This window comes from Corvus brachyrhynchos, unplaced genomic scaffold, assembly GCF_000691975.1.
Source record: "Corvus brachyrhynchos isolate BGI_N302 unplaced genomic scaffold, ASM69197v1 scaffold26, whole genome shotgun sequence".
Taxonomy (NCBI): Eukaryota; Metazoa; Chordata; class Aves; order Passeriformes; family Corvidae; genus Corvus; species Corvus brachyrhynchos.
The window spans coordinates 1,102,441-1,112,707 of record NW_008239324.1 but is presented as its reverse complement, the minus strand read 5'-3'; the positions used below and the strand labels follow the sequence as shown (position 1 = coordinate 1,112,707).

General features: G+C 42.0%; 1 protein-coding gene across 3 annotated transcripts in view; it reads right to left on the bottom strand.

Moving 5' to 3' along the window:
- Positions 1-10,189, bottom strand: part of TLDC1 (TBC/LysM-associated domain containing 1) — a 12,477-nt gene extending 2,288 nt beyond the window's left edge. The window contains exons 1-8 of one of the 3 annotated variants that reach the window (XM_017740999.1): positions 10,041-10,189; positions 8,729-8,905; positions 5,925-6,155; positions 5,308-5,452; positions 4,233-4,673; positions 2,892-3,010; positions 1,862-2,041; positions 1-839 (exon numbers count right to left, since the gene is read on the bottom strand). The exon at positions 1-839 is cut by the window's left edge and continues 2,288 nt beyond it. In XM_017740999.1, the coding sequence (XP_017596488.1) occupies positions 702-839; positions 1,862-2,041; positions 2,892-3,010; positions 4,233-4,673; positions 5,308-5,452; positions 5,925-6,155; positions 8,729-8,896 (1,422 nt within the window). In that variant the 5' untranslated portion in view covers positions 8,897-8,905; positions 10,041-10,189 and the 3' untranslated portion in view covers positions 1-701. Of the gene's footprint in view, positions 840-1,861; positions 2,042-2,891; positions 3,011-4,232; positions 4,674-5,307; positions 5,453-5,924; positions 6,156-8,728; positions 8,906-8,995; positions 9,114-10,007 lie in introns of those variants that run through there. The other 2 variants (XM_008638687.2, XM_017740998.1) reach the window with 2 other exon arrangements.
- Between the last annotated feature and the right edge of the window lie 78 nt (positions 10,190-10,267).

Here is a 10,267-nt window from a genome sequence, read left to right as displayed (position 1 = left end):
AACCTACAGACAAGTTTCTGCAGAAGCAGGTGAAGTGAGTTGGACCAAGGGTAGTGTCGTAGTATAAAATTTGTTGCTGTATAACTGTTCTGGACATCTTACAGAATATGGAGTCACCTGCTGAAAATCTGACTTAGAAAGCTTGAAATTTAATGCTTTAACTGAAGCAATGCAAATTAATAGCACCCTTCATATGGCATCATGTGGACTATGCTATGTTCACCAATGCAGGACATCATTACAGTCTGTAAGCTTTGCTGACTCATTCCATTGCATGCAAATAAATATGTGCAGTTGAGGTATAAGAGCTTTAATCAGTGCCTTGAACAGGCTTTATAAATATGTAACTATGTACATATCAACTCTCCAAGACAGAAAGCCATACTGTCAGTAACTTCTGCTGCTTTTCATTTAGTGTGCAGACATGATCTATGGGGAATGCAAGCAGATTCATATCCAGCTAGACCTTAGCCATGCCTAATGATTATGTCCCTCGTTACTTTTTCTGTCCTCCCCAAACAAAACCCTTCAGGCAGAACAGTGCATTAGACCTAAATATTACACAAGTACAAGGGTCAAGCTTTGTCCCAGACAATTAGGTAAATTTAAGGGGGGAAGAAAAGGGAAAAAAATCTTGTCCAAGGAACATTAATACTTGGAAGCAAATAAAAGTAAAGGTTTTTCATGTTACTGTGGCTCCTTTACTTCTCATCATCATCATCATCTTCATCCTCTTCAATGGGCTCCCGCAGACCTTCGCTCTGACGACTTTTTCCAGCCATTTCTAACAAGGCCTGAGCCTGAGGATCCACATCCAGGATACTCTTCTTGCCTTTTCTCTTCAAAACAAAATAAAATACAGTCAATTTAAAATGTCCATATCAGGCTACAGGGAAGGGACACACTCTAAAGTCCATAAGTGATGTGGTTTGCAAGCTTGGCACAATGGAGAAGATGTATTTCCAATTCCAAAACTCACTGGGATACATCAAATGATTTTTACTGCTGCAGCTACACAAAATGGCCATAAACTTTTCCTAGGATGACAGTGAACTATTTCAAGCTTATTCAGGTTACAAGCCAGCCAGGACATCCTGGTTAACCTCACCTCAGTCTGAAGTGCTGAAGTTTTTAAAGAAGAGATCCAGTTACAATTCAACATTTTCTGTAAACAGTTTGCTCTGTTTCTATTTAGAACTATGTGTCCAGCGAAGTCAGGGCACATGAATTTAGTACGAAAAGAAGTGAAAAATAAATAAATTTTAAAACCCCACCAAACTGTACAGACCAGACAGTTTAGTAAGAGAATAAATTGCAGGGATAGAGGAGACTGGAGAGAGGGCTCCTACTCATTTCCAAAAATAAACCAAGTGCAGAAAGACTGGCATAAACCTATTCACATAAATTTATTGTAGAACAATAGTAAATTTAAAGTTACTGATAAAGAAATCTTTTGGGTCTCTTCATGAATTACAGATTAAACTTTCCTTGAGAGTTTCCAGTGCCGTCTGTTTTAGAAACACTGGGTTTTACTGAGCCCCTCCAAGGAGGTTCCTCCCAGAGACCATTCCTCAATATCAAAAAGGCCTTTTGAAATTCAGAAAAAAGTACTGCTACTCTGACTTGATCACCTCATGGCTCCTGATACTCCTTCTTGTTGGCACCCTCAATAATTCCACTACTGTTTTGCTATCTGCCTGCTACAAAACTCATGGCACCACAGGGCCAGTTAAAGAAAATGTTATTCACTACAATGGAGAGACAGTGTTTAAACAGAAAACAACAACTGTGAGCTTTGCATTCACATCTTCTGTTCCAACCAGGACACAATTTCACAGGTTCAATTCACAATTTCACCTACCCCTGCACTCTCAGGGGCATCTCCCACTGCCCAAACTTCCATGGCATCCAGTGTAAAATCCTCTTTAGCTGACAGCTGGGGGCTGTTGTAGGTGGTGCACCGAGGTTTGGCTTTGCTGTGGCCCTTCCCATAGTCACTGTCTATCCAGAGCCCAAAGTAGCCATGCTGTCCACCCATACCCTGCGAAGAAAACCAGCACATCAAACACATCCTGCACAGGGAAAACAGACTGGGAAAGTTAGGAAACCTAAGAACAAGCTGCTGTGCTCAGTATTTATGCCACACTTCTGTGAGTAGGTGAAAGAAGGGGATTCTGAGTGAAGCTGGGCCTCTGCACCCACATCTGTTATTCCTGAATACAAGTAAGAATTTACCTGAGTGATATTGGCCTACCTCTAAGCTTTACAGAATACAAATATCTGTGAGCTGTGCCAGAAATTTAGCTCCTGGCTTCTGTTTATTGACTAACAGTTCCATTCCAAACAGAGGGGCAGTGCTTGGGTTTGCTGCCTCTTTTCCATTTAGGAAAGTATCTACAGAAACCAGTAATGTCATTTGATGTTGTTCACTTCCTCTAGAGCAAATTAATTCCAGCCTGCTGCAATTCCCAAAGTTATGGGCACATAATGCTCCAAAACTGTAAAGCATTTTCAAGACAGGTGGTGTGTTGTAGCTCTCTATAGAAACTCCTCTGCATCTGGAGAGCTCATCTGTGAACTTGAGTAAGAGGAGCTCCTGCCCCTGTCATCACACAGCAGCAGCAGCAGCTACTTGCAATGTCTGCACTCTAATTCTGCTGGGCCTTCTCCTCCATAATTCCAAAAGCAGCTGGCATGGCAGGGAGAGCAGCCAGTGGAAGAATCCTCAGTTACACAGATCACTGTTTTGTGCTGCTTCGGGGATGCAAATTTCCTCAGAGAATAACAAGTGAAACAAATCTGCTCTCCAAAAAAAAACCCAAAAAACCACAAAACCCTTCCAAACACCAGCCACAAATCCAATTTCCAAATCATCATTTCTGAATACTTACAAGTCCATTTGGCATAGTCTGTTGGCCATGGTTTAAATACATGTAGTGGTCATTGTACCCTGTGTATGTGTATACAGCCAGAGTGGGGAAAACTGAAAACAGAAAGCATCTGTTGTCACCTGCAAACAGAGAAGCACCTCAGGTCAGACAAGTGGGCAAGCAATAACTTGCCTACAAATAGAATAGAAAACATAATTGAAGCTGAATCATTCAAAGAAAGCAGCTACCACCTCAGAAAGCCAGTAGATCTCCCATCAAGATTTAGATCTATTTTTTATTCTCAATGAACTCTGTGTAGCCACAGGAATCAATGCAATTACAGGCTGTGATCAAGGGCAGAGTCAGAGGCACCACTAGGACATTATGTCACTGTGTCACCTAGCCCAGATTGCACTATATCACCTAAAACTGGCCAACTGATAGATCTGTACAAATTGGTGTGAGCGCAGACACCCCCAGTTCTGACTACACTGATACATAAATCAGTTTAGAGTTGATGATTTAGAGCAATTTTCACCATGCCCAGTTTGGTATTCAGAGGCACCTGAGCTGTGCTTGCCCTGTATGCTTTATATGTTTCTCTATCAGGGAAGAATACAAGGAAAGGGATGTGTAGTCAGTGTAAAATAACATTATACTGTCTGAAGTGGTCATTTTCAACTACTCATTCAGGACATGAGTTGAGTTTCGAATGTAGCCAAAGTGAGGATTCCCAGCAACATCAAATACCCAAAGCCCACTTTTTTTTCTTCACAAATCCATCACAAACATTCTTTACAAAGAGTCCTTAAAAAACCCTCTCTCTCCCCACCTAAGTTTTAAGGGAACAAGAAGTTTAGCTTGTCCAAAGAATCCTCTGGCTGCTGGATTTTAGAAGGGGAACAAAGACACTGCACAAATGGCAAGAGGAGGCTCAGGTGTTCCTGATGGAGGACTGCCATCCTGTGGGCAAATTTATTTAGACACTAATTCATCATCTGTGCTCTATTTCCTTCATTTTCGTTTAATTTTCCATCTAAGCAGCTACAGGGCTTGATAGATTTCCCTGAAAACTTGTTCTGTGATCAATAAGTCCTGCAATTTTAAAAGCCTTACCAAATAACAAACTATAAATATTAATCAGCAACTCGCCTGACTGCCATGCTAAGAGTAACTTTGCGTGTGTTTTATATTCTTTGAAAATTAGTGTTATTTTTGCCACAGAAAAATTCACTTGGAAGTGTAAAAAACACTGTGGCTCATTAAAAAGACAGTATCCACGAAGGGGACAGGATTCTTGTGCCTGTACAAAAACCAGGGAATGTTTACCAGAGATACTAAAAAAAGAAAAGTGAGTATTACCTTGAAACTGTGGCTTCACCTCCCAGGAGTGAGATGCAAACCCACCAAAGAGGAAACCATCCACGTCCCTTAGGATCACTATGCAAGGGCCTTTGTTCACTATATGGGCACACAACTGTGAGAAGCTTTCCCCATGCAGCCTGGAGGAAAATAAAAGCTGCCACTTGTGCTGCAGCTCTGCAGGCAGGTGGGAGTTGATGTAGATGATGGCTGGGATGTCAAAGAGACTGGCAACTCCTCTTCCTTTGATGCCTTTGCAGTGGGGAACCAGGTTGAGGATGTCGTTGGTTTGGTCTGGGAGGGAATGCAGGACGTGGAGGCCTTGCCTGATGACAACACTGAGGAAAACTGAGATCTGGGGAACTCGGTACACCCAGTCCTCAATGACACTTCGATCAAAATTTGTCTCCAGCAGCTGAGAGCCCACGGGTTTTGTCCCATCTAAAGAACAAGACACACAGGGACAGGAGTAAGTCTCACGGTCTCAAAAATAATCAGGCGATTTTTAAGTGTAAACACAATATTCCATTGTTGTAATGAACAGAAAACCACACATGAAAGGAGCCAGCAACAGTAAAGTGTCAACTACATTAAGCAAATGCAACAATAAAACTGACAACCATTTACCTGTGGCATTCTTTGGCTGGGCTGTCATGATTTAGAAGCACGGACTCCAAGCTACAACTCATGAAATGTTCTTTACAAGACACCAAAATCTGTTATTACAGCAGTGCAAAGATAGACTTATGCTTTATAAAAGGACATAGCCATAAATATATGATAAATTTTATTTAAATAAAAGATATTCAGATGCCCATGCCTGTCACTTGCAAGTCAGGTATTTGTAAAATAGACGTGTTCCACAACAAACTGGGACTTCAAACCAAATCTCACCTGAATTTAGGGGAGAAAGATGGTAAGCTAAATAAATAGAATTCCCATGTCATTTTCTAAGCACTAGGTTCGAAATTTTGGTCTCACCCTTTGAATTCAAAGATGTGACCTAAAGAGAGAAACTCTCATGAGATCACTGATTACACAAGCTCTGGGATATGCTGAATCAGGGCTGGCTTACCTGGAAGTTTCAATTCCGAGAGCAGCTCAGAAGCCAAAGCTTTAACTCCACTTGAAGAATCCCTCGTATTCTCCAAACTCCAACCTTTCAGCTCCTTCCTGTAGCTCAGTACGTGGACTACAGATGTGATCAGATCCTCTGTGAACTTTAAAACATCACCATTTTGGTATTTCTTAAATGAAATTTCCAAGAGCTTCAAACAACTGTCTGAAGATAAAGTCAAACAGTACTGACGCTGTAATCCCAAAGGCAGAAACATCTCTTGCCATGACAAGTCAGGAACTACAGAAATGCTATTTCAGTGTCATAGGTCTTGAAAAGGATCCTTTTTCAAGACGTTTGATACATGTTACTTCACAAAGCACCTCCATAAAATAGGGAATGAAAGAGGGAGGGGAGGGTCACGTTTTGCAGTGTAGGAGCTGCTGGTGAATTACTGTTCTGTGATATCTCACTCTGTCACCTTGCAAGCTACATAGCTGATCCTGTAACTAAAGCTCTAGAAAGCATTTTGCTCAGTTCTCAGAAGCACCAGTCACACCACAGCCCTTGCTGGCTCTTAACTATTGCCCTGCTCTCTTACTGTCCCCCCAACACACATTTAACTGCTCGTTTACCTCTTGGATTTGTTTGCCCTTCAGAGGCCCTCCTGTCCCTGCGATCATTCTCATTATTATGCTAATCTTCTCATCTGCATTCCCTTTTAAGAGGTTGGACATAAAAATTACAAACTGCTCCTTCGAAATCTGTTCACTCAGCCCAGATGATTTGCCAGGCAGGTCAATGCTTTTCATTCCATTGTACAAACGAAGAGTCATTGGCTCTGGCAGGGGCTCCCGGGTGTGTGCCTGCAGTGAGAGAAACAGCAAAGAGCACATTTTACAAATGAAGAATAACTGATGTATTTCAGGTAATCTGTGCTGACATACAGAATATAGTATGAGCAATAAACTTTTGTCAAAGAGCTGCTTTGCCAAGAGAAAAACTAAAAATCTCTATTTTTATAGTGATTTTTTTAGTGATTTAGGTTGATACTGTTTTTCTAGAAACGCCATGGACTTCAGAAAAGCAATACTGTAAAGTCTTAATAGCGTATAAGCAAAGGGTTTCTAGGTGATAACTCTGGTGCAAAGGTTGCCAACTCTGCCAGTACAACATTCCAAATTGTGTTTTAACTCTGCTTTTGATAGTGGAGGTCACTTAAAAGGAAAGTAATGTTTTCCATATCTCAGTTTTGGCCTCAAGGCAGTGTTTAACCCTACATGCACGTGTAGAAACAATCCTGGGAAATTTCTCTCTGCATAGCAACTAACTGAAGCACAGATCACCTGATTTTTAAAAAGCATCCCTGATGTTAGGAGAGAGTCAAAATCAGCACTTATTCATCAGAATTGCATGCTTGGCCCTTTGAATTGAAATCTAGCTGGAATACATCATCATTCATCACAGCTCTGTGGGAAAGATCTGACTTTGGATTCAACTTTCAGAGTGTTCAAGATAATTACACTGTTTAAAAATAAATCATCTCAAATACATGCATGCAGGAGGACATGATTACCCAGTGTCCTCACTGTGCACAGCACTGTGCACAACGTGCTGAAGACCTGACCTGACTCTTGCACACGGGGTGTAGCTCAGTGGGGACTGTGCTGAAATCAGTGGAGCCCCACACGCCTAAAAGCCCTATTCCACTCAGGGGAGCTGCTATTACTGATTCCCTGGCTCAATGCCACTCCTGTGGAAGCCACCTGGGCTGCTCCTATTTGCTGTTAATGGCTGTTGCTGGGCACAAGAGATCCAATATCCCGAGCTCTGTGCTGCTTTCACTGACGTCAGTGGTACAACTCCCATTGATTCCAGCAGGAGCAGAAACAGCAGCCACAGCCTTTCACATCAGAGTGCTCCACAGGGAGGGAGGGATGGTCACAGGGGGTACAGCTGTCTTTGAGAGGCTTTCTAAAAATCCTACATGAGCCTAAAGTGGGAGAGGCAGCAGGGAACACTACTAAAAGATTATACTCAAGGGTTTTTTACTTCACACTGCTGAATTACCTACCTAATCCCACCACTTCACTGCACTGTTCCATTGTGCTTCTAGCTATTCCAAAGAGTGGACCCGGGGTGCAAAAAAAGGAGGTGTGTAAAAAAGGAATCTTTAATAACCCTCTAACTCACATCTCTGATAGTTCAGAACCCTTGTTTTAAATGGCTTCAAGAAATAATCTGGAGGTTCCTGCTCCAGCTGCTTCCCAAGCTATGCAGTGCAGCCTGCCCTGGCCCAGAAGATGTGTAACCTAAGCAGAGCACAGGAGGTGATGCTTGGGGCCTCACCAGTGTTACCAAACTGCTGCTGGATCAAATCTGTCACATCTCAGTCCAGCCCAGGCATGAGCACTGTCACCTACAAGGCAGAAATGGCATTGCCACTCTCCCTGCACCTACAGGAAGTCTTCAAAAAGATTTTAATTTAAGCTGGTAAACAAAAAGCCAGGAAGGGAAAAGGCAAATGTTCATCAGAGATCACACTGATCTAGGGCAAAGCAAGAAAGAGAACTTCTTCCAGGTCCCAAACAAATAACAGGCACCAAGGACATTGGATGAATTAATGCTGAAAAACCAGGCAGCGGGAACATCATTTCCAAAACTGGTGCTCCAAAAACCGGTGACAGCTCATGAACAGCCAGGCTGCAGGAAGGCTGAAGCTGGTCTGTATGCACAGGCATTGCTGAACACCTTAAAATAACCTGCTGCTTTCAATGAGTTTTAATTTGACTCCATTATTTGTGTAATACATATCAAACTGCACTTTACCACTACATTCATTGGGCCACTTAGTTCCTGACTAGCTGAAGGTATTAAGGATTCCAATGAATCATTTTTCTCTTGATTAGAAAATGAATGCAAAGTTAATCAGAAGCATAATGCATGTTAATTAGCTAAAACAGGGAGCCACAGCTTAATCAAGTCAAATTGAATTCTCTGCTTTTAGTACAAATGAAGAGATTAGAGACAGTGATGTGTTGAGGGAGACAGGCATAACCAAATAAAAACTGACTTTGTGACAGCTTCTCAAGACAATCTGTAAATGATCCCCCACTACAGACTCCAGGGGGAAAAATATTCTTCCCATTTTTCAGGTCTCTGTAAAAATATTTCCATACACCCCAACTTACTTCAGAATCAGGAAAGCTGCAAATGGACCCAAAAACGCAATTTAAGAAATGAATGCAAACCTGAAAGTCACTACTCATGTTAAACTGCAAGCAAAAGTTAAATATCCATCCTGCCCCAAATTATGAAAAATTAAATTGAGATGAGCAATCCTTGAAAAATAACTATTGCCACATCTTTATAGCTTCTTTCTGGAATTCTGTTCAACGTACTACATCCCAGATATATCATGAATAACAGATTGTCTTGCCTGTAGTGCTGCCAGAGTCACAGTTTTCTTTGCAGCTTTGGCATTTTTTGCTCCAGCTGAGCCACTCAATCCTGATAAGGTATTGAATAGTCCATCAATGTCAGACTGCTCCTCAGGAAGAAATCTGGAAAGGTGATTCTGATAAGCATTGCTTTCTGCATTCCCCATCTTTTCAACCTGAAGCAAAGAAAAAAGAATCAAAAGAAACATTAAACACAGAAAGATATCACAAGGGCCATGAAAGACACATCAAACAGACTAACATACCAGTGCAAGCTTTACAAGAAGAGCAAATTAATAGCCTTACAGGAAATTATTAAAACTACTGTTTTGTCTCTGTATTCACCCAGATTTCACGAACTTGGAGAACATCTGAACAGTAACTGTGCTTTAAAAGCTAACAGTCTGACAGCTCTTTGCTAAAACCACCCTGGCCACCAATGCAAACCTGTCACGTCTCTATCAAATGGAAAAACCAATATGACCTAATGGTTAAATTAGTTTATACAAAGTGACCATGAGTTTGACAGCTGGAATACATCCCTAACATGAAGGGAGAAGCCTGATAATGGATTAGTTATGACAGACTATGCTGCATCTTTCTGGTGCATTAATGGACTACAGCTAAGTTTGCCAATATGATATGGCACTAAAACACATCACTGCAAAGTCTCTGAAAATTACATGAGAGTGTTTTTTTCTAAGGACATAATACTAAAATCATTTGAAACAAAGTCACAAAAACATTAAGGAACACAATTCAAGACCCATTAAAAACACACAGATTCATATGAAACCAATAAATCAATCATTGGGAGTTGGTACCCACAGAATTAAGGTTGGCGATAGGGGGGTTGGTTTGGGGTTTCTCTGTTTTACACATTTAGTGGTACAACTATTTCTCTCAATGTCCCAGGAGTCACCTGCATTACACAGATTTGATTTTTAGTGTTGTCTGGGCTCTGGTTTTCTCCCTGGAGCAGCACAGCGCAGACCTAACAAGGCCTGAAATCCCAAATTCCACCATGACCACAGTGACAGCCACCACTACCATCACCATTCCCATATGTCTGGGGGAAACGAAAGTCTGGGGTGACAATATGAAAAAGATGAGATGAGCAATAAAAAGATCGTTTTGTACGGTTTTTTTCTGCAAATTCCATGTCCTTCCTGACACCTCTCTTTTGCAGACGAGCCCATCACGCAGCCCTTCAGCCGCCTCCTCCGAAGGACGCACTGCTGAGCCTAATGCAGTGCTTCTGTCGGTAACTTTGTTTACCGTAAATAAGAGGCCGAGTTGTGGCTGCTTCACCTTCAGGCCTAAAGCCTTGTCTGCCTGAGGAAGATGTCGGTCGTCGAGAAAACACCGAGGGGTGAATGGAAACCACTTTAACCTAGAAGACAGACCGTGGAGATATTGTTAATTTAAGCAGCGAAACGCTGGAGAAAGGGGGTCCTTGGACGGTTTATTCCCGGTGTGCCCAGCTCAGCTCAGCTCAGCCCAGCTCAGCCCGCAGCCGGTGACGAGGCTGAGGCTGA